Raw genomic sequence first — 16,471 nt, forward strand, 5'->3', positions numbered from 1 at the left:
GGAAGAAAGGGATAAAGAAAGGGGGGGTAATCAGAATGGGGAATGAAGCATGAGAGACTATGGACCCTGAGAAACAAACTGAGGGCTTCAGAGGGGAGGGAGGTGGGGGAATGGGATAGGCTGGTGACGGGTGGTGGGGAGGGCACGTATTGCATGGTGCACTGGGTGTTATATGCAACTAATGAATCATCGAACTTTACATAAAAAACCAGAGATGTACTGTATGGTGACTAACATAATATAATAAAAATATTTTAAAAAATTCAAAATAAAAATATTTGCATTACAAAAAAAAAAAGAGTGAGAAATTCTTATCTATATAAAACGTTTTTTCTTACTGACCAATCTCATCTGAGGTCAATTTGTTTTGACTCTTCAAGCAGAGATCATTATTCTCACAGCATAAACAAATATTAGTTGGAAACTACTTAAATATTCCACATTAAGAAAAAATGAAAATCTAATTAATGTAAAAATAAATAAATAAATAAATAGATAAATAAATAAATAAATAAGTACTGAAATGTAGTAAGACTGGTGTAATGAGGAGAATGATCCAAGTGGGGCCCACAGCACACAGATAAGTAGCTGCAATTTTACTGAAGGTTTATCTAAGATATGATAAGAAGTTGAACCATATTGAATAAAATTAAAAGCTTCTGAAGTAGTTTAAGCAAGGAAGAGATATTATCACAATTCTTTTTTTGGCAAATTCATTCAGATTGCAGTTGAGGGAGAATACTGATTGGAAGACTTCAAAATGAAAGTCAAGGAAGCAAGTAGGAGAGAATTGAGATGAGGAATAACTGATCAGGAATAACTGACCACACATCATGGGAAGTGGAAGGATTCAAGGGATAGTCCTTAGGGTAGAGAAATGTCAGAAAATATGATTTGTTTGAGTGTAGAATGTTAAAGGGGTGAGACAGGTTTTGATTCACATTGGAACATCACCTAGGTTAGAAATGGAGGTGACATGGATGGTTTGGTCTAAGATAATGTTAGTTTGAGAAATGTGACCCTTCCAGTTCCTGTGAAATATCCTAATAAAATATGCAGTAGGCAGTTGGATGTATGAGGTTGGAGCCCATGTGAAAGATGTGCCTCAAGAGGGTCATTTCCAATTGTTAGGGTATTCTAGGCATTGGAGCCGAGGGATCTCACACAGGAGTTTTTAGAAAGAAAAGAATAAAGTTTTCACATAGAAAGATAACTTGAGGAATGCCTATATTGGTAAGTCCAGCTGGGAAAGAGGAGCTGGAAAAAGTAAATTGTTAGAGAGAAACCAAGAGACAGTGATTTGTTTGAAGCCCAGGGTATGCAGGTTTTATAGAAGGAAGGGAGGATGACATAAAGAACTTAGTGACATGCATGTAAAAAACCATGTGGATTCAGCAAAGAAGGTTCTTGGTTAAAAGGAGAATGAAAAGGAGAATTCACTGATTTCATGAAAGACTGAGAGTTCCATAAATGAGTCTAGTGAATGTTTACCTGTGATCCAGAAATATATTTTGTTGGAGGTAAAAAAGACAGCACAAAAATCAAGACATTGGGTCAATCGAGTATGTTTTGTTATAATTTCAAAACCATGTGAGTGAATAAACGATGTTTACCAGTTGGGGGGAAAGTAGGGTAAGATAAAGTGAAAAGAGATCAGAAGGGGGAATTAATACTAGAAGGTGGCTGTCTGCTGATCAATGTCTCTGAGGACAGCTAATGTCTCTGAATGTCAGCTAAGAAAGGGGGAATATAACCTTGGGCAGGAAGAGTTAAGCTGTACTCATACACACAAGGTTCTTGTCTGCATGCAGTTTGTGGATGTGGAAGGAAAAATTTTAGGAATTATTATTTGTTATTATTTTCTCAAAGCAGAGTCAGTCTGTAGCTAAAGTATCTGGGCATAAAAGAGACTAAATGGATTTAGTAATGAAGGTTCTTAGCATATCATGCAAGACAATTATTGAAACACAAGTACCTTTTATTTATGCAAATGTAAATATTTGGGGGAAGGAGTTAGAGCCAAGGTTTTGGCTTCTAGTGTAATAAAATTACCAGATGAGTAGAAAAAAGGGTGGGGGTAGAAACACGTCCCTAAATTTGTTTTCAAGGAATATACCAAGTTGCTAAATGTTGGAAGACAAATAGATGATAAGACATGGATAAAACCAGCCTGGCTGTATGGATCTAACTAATCCTCTCCCTTCAGGGTTATGTGACCTGTGGAGGGAGATGATCCGGGCTATCAGAAGGTGTATCACTTGCTTTACGAGGAAGAGAGAGACGTTATTTAGAGCGAATAGAAAAGGAGAGCAAAGAGATTTTTCAACAACTCAGAGAAAGTGAGGACAGCATGGCCCTCACGGGAAAACTCCTTAGACGAATTTATGAGGACCTCAAGAAAATGTGCCGTAAACCAGGCATGGAGCTGCTCTGGGTAAAGACTGAGAAATGGAGAGTCACGGTGCTGCCTGGATCGTGTCCATATTCTCTTTGCCCTCCCTCAGGACTGTGCAATGATGCTTTCTGATACTGTGGTAAGGGTGTCACCTGTCACAGTGATGCTGATGACCAGGCTAAAATCTGTAAAAGTCTGTGAAAAAGCAAGCAAAAAAACTTCCAGAGAATACCTCCTTCTCAAATTCTAATATATATTCAATTACTGACCAACCACGACCAGGAAACTTGTTGAAGATGTATGGATTTGTATGGAGACCCAGTAGAAATGAAAAATTTGGGAATCTATACAATTAATTTTCCCTTTCTGTTTTCATATACATGATACAATCTGCTGGAATTGGGGTTTACCCACCCTTAGGGATAAGTAATGAAGTTTCTACTGTGAATCTTGTGGTGTATACTAAAACTTTCTCTGTGTTACTCTTTATAGCATTTTAAGACACATTAAAAAGATAAGTTTGCCTCTATACTAAAGGTTTGAGAATTGTTTAATAGTTTCAGACTGTTGATGTTGAAATAGGAGCATAATTTGTTATGATAATAAAACGTATTTCATAACATCTATTTTTCTACGTCTCCAAAGATAGAAAAGGGTTTGTTGTTTTTGTGTCAGGTGGGGTTGGACAGGGGTCTGTGGAGGCCTGTTCAGTTGCCAGGATTCTGTGCATGACTTGCATGAAGACAAATGCCATTCCTGATTTTAATTCTTAGAAATGTAAGAACACATTAAGGATATGGCCTGAAACCATGAGAGGGTTCTGTGGCAGAAATAGGTATTTCCACGAAGCATAAAGTGGGAGGAGGGAGAGAAGAGGCATGGGGGAGGATAATCTAGGGTTTGGGGCTCCCACACGTAGCATGTGACCTGAGCTGAAATCAAGAGTAGGTCACTTAACCAACTGAGCCATCCAGGTGCTCCAAACTTTCTACTTCTAAAAAAAATGTGAATTTTTCTTTCAGTTTATTTTACCTTGGCATATTTTGGTAAAAAATACTTAAATATGAGGCAAAATGATCACTCTTTAGGAGTTATTATTATTAGGAGGTATTATTATTTTCTGAGAAGATGAGCTGGCTACTTCTCTTACTGTGAATTGCTAATGACCTCCAATTTCAAATGTTTCAGAGGAAAAAAAAAACAGAGTTTAGCGATATCCCTCTTCTTCATATATATTAAGAAAATTCATGGGGCGCCTGGGTGGCACAGCGGTTAAGCATCTGCCTTCGGCTCAGGGCGTGATCCCGGCATTATGGGATCGAGCCCCACATCAGGCTCTTCCGCTATGAGCCTGCTTCTTCCTCTCCCACTCCCCCTGCTTGTGTTCCCTCTCTTGCTGGCTGTCTCTATCTCTGTCAAATAAATAAATAAAATCTTTAAAAAAAAAAAAGAAAATTCATAAATTTCTTCTATTTTTGTATGGTTAAAGATTTGCCCATTAGGAAGACAGTCCAGTAGACCTTGGCCTACAGTGGATTTCTAGAGCTATCTCATTGCCCTGGCCCTCATTTCCAGGGATAAGCTAGAAACCCAGACACTATTATATAGTGTCTATCAGGACTCAACACTGTATGTTAACATGATTGTTTCCTTCCTCCTGCAGTGCCCCCCCCTTTTGAAAATGAAATAACCACCTGTCATATCTCCCTGTGTGAAGATCTGAGACATTTCCTGTTCAGTCCTGATCATCCTGATGTTGTCTCTAATACAACAAGATCTAAATATTTTCTCACCTGGCGAGCCCAGACATTTGCTTGTGGTCAACTTTACTGGGAGGTGGATGTGGGGAACTGTTGGAACTGAGTCCTTGGATTTTGTGATGATTCTTGGGCAATGAGGAATGATATGGTGCTTGACTTGGAAGGAATTTTTCTCCTTTTTTGTATCAAAGAAGACAATCAATGCAGTCTCTTTACCTCCTCCCCGCTGTTGCCTCAGTATGTGGAAAGGCCTCTGGGCCATGTGGAGGTGTTCCTGGATTATGAGTGTGGTGTAGTGACCTTTGTGCATGTGGCCAATAGCGCCCTCATTTGCAGTTTCCTCTCCTGTTCCTTCTCTTGCCCTCTCCAACCTTTTCTCTGCTCTACACCCTCATAATGAGGGATATGTTAGAATCTGACCCCAAGTGTCAGGAAGGCCTTATCCAAGGTATCTCGGGGAAATGCCTGCTTGATTTTCTTTCCCTTCCTCCTTTATCAAACACAGTGATTACTTTTAAAAGGTTGGTAGTTGTGTCTACATTTGTTTCCATTTTCTTTAAATAAAAACAACCTCTCTTAGAAAACAATGATCTTTATTCTATGTCTTGTGTTTTCACTTGCTTTTTAAGGTAACTGGAGGCAAAGAATATCTGAGTGGGTTTCTCAGCTAACCGGACTTAAGCAGGAGCACAGGTTTCTTCTCACTGACAGACTTGGAATTCTCTTCTCTCTGCTCTGCATCTGCTTAGGCATGTTTCTTTACCACGGCTCGGTTTTAAAATCTCTTCTTTGTGGAACAGTTTTTAAAGCCTCTGGGCTAATTGAGGTCTCCTGATTATGTGGACTCAGAAGACCTTATAGTCTTTGTAAAGTCCACAAGCTAATATTGTCCTTCTCCTCTAGTTTACCTATTATAGGAGAAGAAGGATATGCCAGCCTTATGTACAGATATATTTCAAGTAGGTGGCATAGAGGTTAAGATATAATCGACATTCAATAAGTGTTTGCGTAAGTTCATAGATGTTACAAGATAACAAATAAGGACATGCTCTACCACTGTTAAAAAGCATACCAAATGCAACCAAAATTAAATGGAGTATTATTTTAAAAAGATGTGCATTAGACTCCTTTCAAAATTTATAGGCTCAGGAAATTATAACAGAGACACAAAAGAGATACTTATCTAAACAGAATGACATCAATATAGATAATAATTCTACATCTGGGAATTTTCAGTAATTTTAATGAAGGTACCTGTGGTCAGAGATAGCTTAAATTTTCATGTACCAGACTGGACAGTGAAAGTTTTTGCTATAGAAAATAATGAATACTCAAGAGACAAATTACATTTAAAATGGTTCTAAAGTTAATCAATCTTAAAAGTTTCAAAGAGATGGTACATTAAAATATTATAACAGCAAGTATACTTATACTACATTTCTTTTTTTATCAAGAATCATATACATAATGCTAAATATTCTTGTATTTATTTCACTTACTGGAAGGTCTGGCATACAATAAATACAAACAGAGTTTCAAATGTGGCTCAGGGATTTGTAGAAGTCTGGTAATGTCTCCTTTAGTGAGAGGATACCTACAAAAGTCTGAGAATGTCTGAGCCAACACCTAGGAGTTTAATGGCAGACGAGTTGCATGATGGATTGCTTAACAGAAGCAATATGAACATATAATTCTGTGGTACTAATGTTTTAATGACATCATACACTTAATCATCCTTATATTTTATTTAGTTTAATTGTATATTAGAATAAAAATTGAGATGAACAAATACAACAATAAGGGAGAGTAGCAAACTTTCACTGCAGAAATATAAATAAAAACAGCAAAGTTGAAGTGAAGTTTAAGTAATTTGTGTTTCATTTCCTTCCACTGTAGAAGATCAGTATCATACAATGTGTTTTTGAGCATGAATTACTTTATGACATACCCTTAAAAAGAATTGACATTAATTCTTAATATTTAACAATAATTCATGAAAATACTAGTGAGAATATGTCATAAAAAACAACTAGCATTTGTAGAAAGCATGCCATGTGTAGGCAGTGAATGGTGGGAGTTTAAATTAATTAGTCTTTCAGTCCTCACAATAATTATAAGCAGAATAGAAAGACAAATAATTTATATTCTCCAGATAAGGATAATAAGGAAAGAGTTAAGAAATGAATTTAATTTGCCATATACTTAACTCTGTAAAATTACACTGTGTTGAAAGCATCTTTCAACCAGTTTCTTCTTTCATTAAGATAGAAGTGTTTGCAAATAAATGTGTGGAAGCACTTGGGAAGTGCCATATACTTTGTGAAACTACAGTGGTAGAAAGCGTCTGTCAACTAGCACCTTCTGTCATTAAGATAGAAGTGTTTGGGATAGGAGTTAAGATGGTAGAGGAATAGGGTGACCCTAAGCTTGCCTCCTCCCTTGAATACAGCTAGGTAATTATCAAATCATTCTAAACACCCAATAAATTGATCACAGGACTGAGAGAGCAAAGCTGCATTTCTACAAGCAGAAACCATGACCACCCTGTGGAAGATAGGAACCGGGGAGAGTTGATTTGGGGGAGAAAAGAGCCACCGGCATTGCAGGGGGAGAGAGGCCTGACCTCGGAGAGAGGAGGGGGAGAGAGAGAGAGGGCGAAAAGAGTGAAAACATGTGCAGGGGATTGCCTAGGTAATACTTTTCCCCAAAACCATTTACTGGGGAAAAGGAGAGGGTTTAAATATCACAATTTTTTAAAATAAATAGTGAGGCACAGAGTTTGAAGTTTCCGAGGTCAGTGCCATTGCCAGGGTCATGCGTGGCAAGCTGAGTGGTGCTCCAGCAAGGAAGGAGGGCAGAGTCCCGGGAGCAGGCAGTGTGGTATGAGGATCCTCTGGGTTGCATGGGGAGAGAAGCAGTTCCCCTGCTTGGAGTGTATTTGGTAGAGGTCATACAGCCTCTCAGTGGGCAAAAGACCCAGTGGGTACCATTGAGCAGCCTCACAGACCAGCATAGGAACAAAGACAGGGTAGTAAACATTAGCGCTGGCTTTGTGCTATGATTTACTATAAACTCTGAACCATTGTGCCATCTCGTGACTGTTTTCTGAGACAAGCCATCACTGGCCACGGTGCTGCAGACCCTCCCCCAGAGGATCATCATGGGGTTGTGCCACCAGGGTCTCTGAAGTTTAGAGTTTTGAAACACAGCCATACCTGAGATAAAACACAGAAGTGCTCATTTATGGAACATAAGAAGTAGGAAGATCAGTAGGAGAAGAAGGGGAAGAAGAAAGGAGGGAGTAAACAGAAGGGGGAATGAACCATGAGAGACTATGGACTCTGGGAAACAAACTGAGGGCTTCAGAGGGGAGGGGGGTGGGGGAATGGGATAGGCTGGTGATGGGTAGTAAGGAGGGCACGTATTGCATGGTGCACTGCGTGTTATACGCAAGTAATGAATCATGGAACGTTACATCAAAAACTAGGGATGTACTGTATGGTGACTAACATAATATAATAACAATAAAAAACAAAAACAAAAACACAGGAGTGCTGTACTGCCTGGCAAGCAGACAGCATAGACACAGACAGTGTGAAGGCGGGGATCTGACAGAAGCTGGGGACACAGGAGGGGTGATTGCTCAACTGTGAGGGCTTTCTGTAGAGTGGCAGGCACCATCTCCTGGCTCCAGAGACAAGAGAGCAGAGTGGACCAAGCCATTTTTACAGCCGGCCCACCGGGACTGACCAACCTCAGTGAGCTGAACACCGCCACCAGGCGGAGACCAGAGCTGCTACACCAACCTCTGCCCCCCCTGCATCCTGGAGGTGCATTTGCACCGGGGGAAGTTGGCCTGAGAATCAGCACAAAAGGCCTTTCCCCCAGGAGACCAGTACAAACTGCTCAACATGTGCCAAGTGTACTGATCATAGAGTGCTCCAAAGCTTCAGCTCTAGGGGAAATAGGACCAAGCTTACTTTTTATCTTTTAATTTTTATTTTTTTATATATATATTGTATAATACAATATAAAATACTATTTTTATATATGTATTAACTTTTATTTTTTGGATCTAGCTTCTTTTAACAAGCAGACCAAAACACACCTAGGATCTAGGTTTGTTTTTTTTTTTCTGGACAATATAACAAGATGGGAATTTGCCCCACAAAAAAAGAAGAAGTAGAAATAATGGTCAAGGACTTATTCAATAGAGATATAAGTAAGATATCTGAATTAGATTTTAAAACAACAATTATAAGAATCCTATCTGGGCTTTGAAAAGCATAGAAGACACTAGAGAATCCCTTACTGCAGAAATAAAGAAACTAAAATCTAGTCAGGCTGAAATTAAAAATGCTATAACTGAGATGCAAACCCAATTGGATGCCATAACAATGAGGATAGATGAAGCAAAGGAGTAAATCAGTGACATAGAAAATAAAATTATGGAAAACAATGAAGCTGAAAAGAAGAGGGAAAGAAAGGTATTGGATCACAGAGGTAGACTTAGGGAACTCAGCAACTTCTTAAAACATAATAACATTCATATCATAGGAGTCCCAGAAGATGAAGAGAGAGAAAAGGGGGTAGAAGGTTTATTTGAACAAATTATGGGAGAAAACTTCCCCAATCTGGGGAAGGACAGAGACATTGGAATCCAAAAAGCACAGAGAACTCCTATTAAATTCAACAAAAGCCAGCCATTGCCAAGACATATCATAGTCAAATTCACAAGATACACAGACAAGGAAAGAATCCTGAAAGTGGCAAGGGGGAAAAAAAAGGTCCTTATCCTACATGAAAAGACAGATCAGATTTGCCACAGATATGCCCACAGAAATCTGGCAGGCCAGAAGAGAATGGCAGGATATATTCAATGTGCTGAATGGGAAAAATATGCAGCAAAGGATACTTTATCCAGCAAGGCTGTCATTCAGAATAGAAAAAGAGAGAAAGAGACTCACAGAAAAACAAAATAATAAAGGTGCTCATGACCATTAAACCAGCCCTGCAAGAAATATTAAAGGGGACTCTCTGAGTCCAAAAAAAAGATCAAAAGCAGCAAAGACTAGAAAGGAACAGAGAACATCACCAGAAACACCAACTTCACTGATAACACAGTGGCACTAAATTCATATCTTTCAATAATCACTCTGAATATAAATGGACTAAATACTCCAATCAAAAGATGTAGGGTATCGGAATGAATAAAAAAACAAGACCCATCTATATGTTGCCATAAGAGACTCATTTTAGACCTGAAGATACCTGTAGATTGAAAGTGAGGGGATGGAGAACCATCTATCATGCTAGTAGATATCAAAAGAAATCCAGAGTAGGATACTTATATCAGACAAACCAGATTTTAAAACAAAGACTGTAACAAGAAATGCAGGGGCACTGTGGCATAATTAAGGGGTCTATCCATCAAGATCTAACAATTGTAAGTATGTATGCCCCCAACTTGGGAGCACACAAATATATGAATATGTTATTAATTAATAACAAATATAAACAAACTCATTGACAATAATACAATAATAGTAGGGGACATTAACACCCCACTTACAGCAGATCATCTAAGCAGAAAATCAACAAGGAAACAATGGCTTTGAATGACACAGTGGACCAGATGTACTAAACAGATATGTTCAGAACATTTCACCCTAAAGCAGCAGAATACACATTCTTTTCAAGTGTACATGGAATATTTTCCAGGATAGATGACATACTGGCTCACAAATCAGCCTTCAACAAGTATGAAAAGCTCAAGATCACACCATGCATAATTTTAGTCCAAATGCTATGAAACCACAAGAAAAAAAAAAACCACAAGAAAGTCAACCACAAGAAAAAAATTGATAAAGACCACAAACTCATGGAGGTTAAAGAACATCCTATCAAAGAATGAATGGGTTAACCAGGAAGTTAAAGAAGAATTTAAAAAAGTACATGGAAGTAAATGAAAATGAAAACATGGCAGTCCAAAACCTTTGGGATGTAGCAAAGGCAGTCCTAAGAGGGAAGTATATTGCAATACAGGGCTACCTCAAGAAGCAAGAAAAGTCTCAAATATGCAATCTAACTTCACACTTAAAGGAACTAAGAAAGGAACAGCAAATAAAGCCTAAAGCCAGCAGGAGAAGGGAAATAATAAAGATTAGAGCAGAAGTAAATGATATAGAAAGCCATCAAAACAACAGAACAGATCAATGAAACTAAGAGCTGGCCCTTTGAAAGAATCAATAAGATTGATAAGCCCTTATCCAGACTTATCAAAAAGAAAAGAGAAAGGACCCAAATAAATAGAGAATGAAAGAGGAGAGTTCACAATCAATACCACAGAATTACAAATAATCATAAGAGAATATTAGGGAAAATTATATGCCAACAAACTGGGTGATCTGGAAGAAATGGACAAATTCCTAGAAATATACCAACTACAAAAACTGAATCAGGAAGACATAGAAAATTTGAACAGATCCATAACCAGCAAAGAAATCGAATCAGTAATAAAAAATCTCCCAACAAACAAAAGTCCAGAGCCAGATGGCTTTCCAGGGGAATACTACCAGACATTTAAAGAAGAGTTAATACATATTCTTCTCAAATTGTTCCAAAAAATAGAAATGGAAAGAAAACGTCCAAACTCCTATGAGGCCAGCATTACCTTGATTCCAAAACCAGACAATGACCCCATTAGAAAGGAGAATTACAGGGGCGCCTGGGTGGCTCAGCCAGTTAAGCATCTGCAGGTCATGATCCCAAGGTCCTGCGATTGAGCTCCAAGTCGGGCTTCCTTCATCAGCGAGGAGTTGGCTTCTCCCTCTCCCTCTGCTCCTCCCCCAGCTCATGCTCTCTTTCTCTCACCCTCTCTCTCTCTGTCTCAAATAAATAAATAAATAAATAAATAAATAAATAAATAAATAAAAAAAATCTTAAATAAATTAAAAAGGAGAATTACAGGCTAATATTCATGATGAACATGGATGCAAAAATTTTCATAAAGTACTAGCAAATTGAATTCAACAGTACATTAAAATAATTACTCAATATGATCAAGTGGGGTTTATTCCTTGGATACAGGGGTGATTCAATATTCACAAATCAATGTGATATTCCATATTAATAAAAGAAAGTATAAGAACCATATGATCCTGTCAATAGATGCAGAAAAAGCATCTGACAAAATACAGCATCCTTTCATGATAGAAACCCTCAACAAAGTAGGGATATGACATCATAAAGGTCATATATGAAACCCACAGCTAACATACTCAATGGGGAAAAACAGAGAGCCTCTCCATTATGGTCAGGAATAAGACAAGGATGTCCACTCTCACCATTACATTTAACATGGTACTGGAGGTCTTAGCCTCAACAATCAGATAACAAAAAGAAATAAATGCGCCCAACGTGGCAAGGAAAAAGTCAAACTTTCACTATTTGCAGACAACATGATACTCTATGTAGGAAACCCAAAGACTCCACCAAAGAAACTGCTAGAACTCAAACATGAATTCAGCGAAGTCACAGATATAAAATCAATGTGCAGAAATTGGTTGCATTTCTGTACACCAATAATGAAGCAGCAGAAAAAGAAATCAAGGAATTGATCCCATTTGCAATTGCACCAAAAATGATGATACCTAGGAATGAATCTAAAGAAGTAAAAGATCTATACTCTGAAAACTATAGACATTTATGAAAGAAATTGAAGAGGACATGAAGAAATGGAAAAGCATTCCATGTTCATGGATTGGAAGAGTAAACATTGTCAAAATGTTTATACTACCCGGGGTCCCTGGGTGGCTCAGTCGGTTGAGCATCTGCCTTCGGCTCAGGTCATGATCCCAGAGTCCCAGGATGGAGCTCCATGTTGGGCTCCCTGCTCAGCAGGGAGTCTGCTTCTTCCTCTCTCCCCCTGCTCCTTTTCTCTCTAGCTCACACACACAATCTCTCTCTCAAATAATGAAAATCTTTAAAAAATGTTTATACTACCCAAAGCAATCTACACATTTAATGCAATCCCCATCAAAATACCACCAGTATTTTTCACAGAGCTAGAACAAACAATCCTAAAATTTGTACAGAACCACAAAAGGCCCCCAATAGCCAAAGCAATTCTGAAAAAGAAAAACAAAACTGGAGGAATCATGATTCTGGATTTCAAGCTGTATTACAAAGCTGTAGTCCTCAAGACAGTATGGTACTGGCACAAAAACAGACACATAGATCAATGGAACAGAATAGAGAACCCAGAAATGGACCCACAACTTTATGGTCAACTAATCTTTGACAAAGCAGGAAAGAATATCCAATGGGAAAAAAGACAGTTTTTTCAACAAATGGTGTTGGGAAAACTGGACAGCAACATGCAGAAGAATGAAACTGGACCACTTTCTTACACTATACACACAAAAAATAATAAATTCAAAATGGATGAAAGACCCTAATGTGAGACAGCAAACCATAAAAATCCTAGAGGAGAACACAGGTAGCAACCTCTTTGACCTTGGCCAGAGCAACTTCTTACTAGACACATCTCCAGAGGCAAGGGAAACAGAAGCAAAAATGAACTGTTGGGACTTCATCAAGATAAAAAGCTTCTGAACAGTGAAGGAAACCACCAACAAAACTAAAAGGAAACCTATGGAATGGGAGAAGATATTTGCAAATGACGTATCTGATAAAGGGTTAGTATCAAAAATCAACAAAGAACCTACCAAACTCAACATCCAAAAACCAAATAACCCAGTTAAGAAATGGGAAGAAGATGTGAATAGACACTTTTCCAAAAAGATATCTAGATGGCTAATGGACACGTGAAAAGATGCTCAACATCACTCATTCTCAGGGAAATACAAATCAAAACCATGATGAAATACCATCTCGCACCTGTCTGGATGGTTAAAATTAACAACACAAGAAACAACAGGTGGTGGCGAGGATGCAGAGAAAGGGGAACACACTTACACTGTTGGTGGGAATGCAAACTGGTACAGCCACTCTGGAGAACAGTACAGAGATTCCTCAAAATGTTAACAACAGAACTACTCTACGATCCAGCAATTGCACTACTAGGTATTTACTTGATTGCCTTTTTAAAAACACTTCCTCCCATTCTAGTCTCAGTTTCTCTTAGTACAGCCTGACTCCCTTGGGACCAGAAATTTCACCTCCCTGAAACCCTAGACATCCAGAGTAGCCCAGCACAGTGCTGGATTGGGGGCCATGGAAATGGGTCCCTCTGCCCATCGCAGTGAAGAAAGGAATGCTTAGCAGTCATAGCAGAGAGGTAAGGTGGCTGACACTGAGAGTTTTGAAGGCTTTGGCTGTATTTATTTTCAAAGTGACAATGCCTAGGGCATCTGGCTTCTGGTATTTGGGGCATGGTGGAGAGAGGCTGGTGATATTGGGGAAGGGCATTCAAGGTTCTTCCTGCAGAGGGGGGATTAGGATCATACCAAGGATGGGTAGGGCTCTGAAGAATCAGGAAGGTTCTATCCAAAGGCATTAGACAATGCCTGGCAGTCCTGGTTGATACTTCTAAAATAGTGGACACACAAAGAGGAGAGTGCATCCACTGCCAGAGGTCCTCAGCCCCTAACTTCTTGCCATGGGGATGTGATGGAGGGGCACTCATCCCATACCACCCGAGGGGCCACTCCTTGTTGTGCAACAAAGGCAGAGTCTTGTCTCTAGAAACTCAGGTGGAAGCCTCCAACCCAACACCACCCAAACCCGGCTTACATAGATTATTCTGTAAAGTAAATATCCATCAAAGGCCAATGTTAACAAGTCTGACGGCTGAGATGAAATGGTAAATTCATTGAAAGATGGACACTACTGAAGCTCACTGGAAATAAAAGTAAACAAAATTAATAGTTCTGTATCTATTGAAGAAAGTGAATCTTTAGTTTAATAAATTCCCCCTCTGACTTGGGTTTTAAGCAAAGATGGAGTAGCAGGGATGGGATTTGTTCTTCCATCTCAAATAAGAAAAGCCCATAAATGTGGTATAAAACAACGGTTTTCAGACATTTGATGATAAGTAGCAGAGGAAACTGAGAGAGAGAGAGAGAGAGAGAGAGAGAGAGAGAGAGAACAAAGTAGGGGACTCCAAAGATGGTCCCATTTCACCCCCTGGAGATTTCCAGACATAGCACAAAGAGGAGTTTCCCAGACAGCCCACTGGTCTCCCTGAGCTGAGGAGACAGGGTTGGAAGGTTGGGAAAGTCAAGGTGGCTGGAGTTCCCAGGACTGGGTACTGCTGAAGGGAGAGCTGCACAGAGGCAATACTCTAGAGAGCTACAGAGGGCCCACAGCTGGAGTCTACAGGTGGGTGCAGATCAGTGAATGCTTGCAGGTCAGGGAAAGAACCTCCCCAAGGAGAAGATGGAGTAATACCTGCAGGGCACACAGGGCTAGCGATAGTTCCCACCATGCTGAGTGGACAATCCTCACACTACAGGGAATACCGGGTAGAGTACACAGGAGGGCACTGCCCCGGTTGTAGGGAAATCCAGCCCCCATTAGAAGTTTCTGGTTCCTTCCTATACAGTTTAAAAGAAAGCCTTGAAAGCCAGAGACTCACCCAGAGTTAACCCTACTGCCAAGGCTGAACGCTACTGCCCAGAACACTGAACTGGATGAATGAGGTGATGTAATTGGGCACTAATCCAGCCTTGAATCCTGATCATCATGGCAGTCCCATCGATGATTATTGCCCCCATGGTGGCCTGGGTAGACTTCCCATTGCTGCACTGTCCCCACCTGTCTTTTCCTTCCCATGGCAGCACCCACACTGGCACAGCTCGTCATCCCCTCTCCTGACCCGCCCCCATGCATGTTTTCATGTCAAAGTAACAACATTGAACAGTAAAGGAGATTTCACCCCCACATGGGGACAACAGGGGCCCCTTTCCCTAGTTCCGCTGGCCAAAAAGAAAGGACTCTTTCTTGGGGCAAAGGTGCCCATGTCCCCTGCTGCCATGTCTGCCCTTTCCCTGTTGGCACCCTTTTGCAGCTTTGTGACTGGGGCTGACCTCAGGGCACCTCTGGTTGAAGAAAAGGAAAACGAAAAGGATTTTCTCCCACACTTTATGTTTACAGAGGCCTCTTTTCCTGGTCCTTTGGCTAGAAAGTGGGTGTTTGTGTTGGGGCTTTTGCCGTATATACCTGCTGTGCAGTTCAGAGAAATGTTCTTCCTTCCATCCAGTCAATGCCAGGAAAGAGAAGAAGAACAAGAATCCCACAAAAATCAGTCCCAATATGGGTAAATACGCAAGTGTTAATCTGTCTCCTCATTTCACAATCTATTTTCAACTTCTCAGAGTCCTCATATAGAGAGTCTTTACTTTCGGTGGTCCGTTCAGAGTTTCTAGCTGTCATCTGTGGGGATAGACTGTAGAGGATTTATTCCATTTTGGCCAGTGCCAGGAGTCAACACAAAACTGTTAAGTATGCAGCAGTTCTTGGAACCTTCCAAGAGATGAGGAGATCATCAGATTGCTTCAAAGAATCCCTAGGAAAACTGAGGGTTTTAGAGGGGAGGGCGGTGGGGGATAGGCTAGCCCAGTGATGGGTATTAAGGAGGGCACCTATTGCATAGAACACTGGGTGTTATATGCAAACAATGAATCATGGAACACTATATCAAAAACTAATGCTGTACTGTATGGTGGCTAACATAATATAATAAAATATTATTATAATAAATAAATAAATAAATAAATAAATAAATAAATAGTATCCTTGTCCTTTCCAGGACCAGTCACTTCAAAAACAAAACAAAACAAAAAACAAAAGAACCCCCAAAGACTCCCTAGGCAAACTGAGGGTTTTAAAGGGAAGGGGGGCAGGGGATGGGTTAGCCCAGTGATGGGTGTTAAAGGGGGCAAGTATTTTTTGATATTTATACATATATATTTTTTAATAATAATATTTTTTAATTTAAATTCAATTAGCCAACATACAGTACGTCATTAGTTTTTGATGTAGTGTCCAATGATTCATTAGTTGCGTTTAACACCAGTCCTCATCAGATCACATGCCCTCCTTAATGCCCATCACCTAGTTACCTCCTCCCCCTACCCTCTCCCTTCCACAACCCTCAGTTTGTTTCTAGGAGTCAAGAGTCTCTGGTGGTTTGTCTCCCTCTCTGATTTCTTCCCATTCAGTTTTCCCTCCCTTCCCCTATGGCATCTTCTCTTTTTTCTTGTTCTATACAATAGAGGAATCATATGATAGTTGTCTTTCTCTGCTTGACTTATTTCACTTAGCATTATTTTAAGGAGAGCATGTATTGCAT

The 16,471-nt window shown here is 39.7% G+C and overlaps 1 protein-coding gene across 1 annotated transcript in view; it reads left to right on the plus strand.

Moving 5' to 3' along the window:
• Positions 1-4,552, plus strand: part of LOC103675384 (tripartite motif-containing protein 51-like) — a 14,176-nt gene extending 9,624 nt beyond the window's left edge. The window contains exons 3-4 of the mRNA XM_040631325.1: positions 2,275-2,408; positions 4,347-4,552. Of these exons, the coding sequence (XP_040487259.1) occupies positions 2,275-2,408; positions 4,347-4,552 (340 nt within the window). The remainder of the gene's footprint in view (positions 1-2,274; positions 2,409-4,346) is intronic.
• Positions 4,553-16,471: the final 11,919 nt, after the last annotated feature.

This window comes from Ursus maritimus, unplaced genomic scaffold (assembly GCF_017311325.1).
Source record: "Ursus maritimus isolate PB19 unplaced genomic scaffold, ASM1731132v1 scaffold_16, whole genome shotgun sequence".
NCBI lineage: Eukaryota > Metazoa > Chordata > Mammalia > Carnivora > Ursidae > Ursus > Ursus maritimus.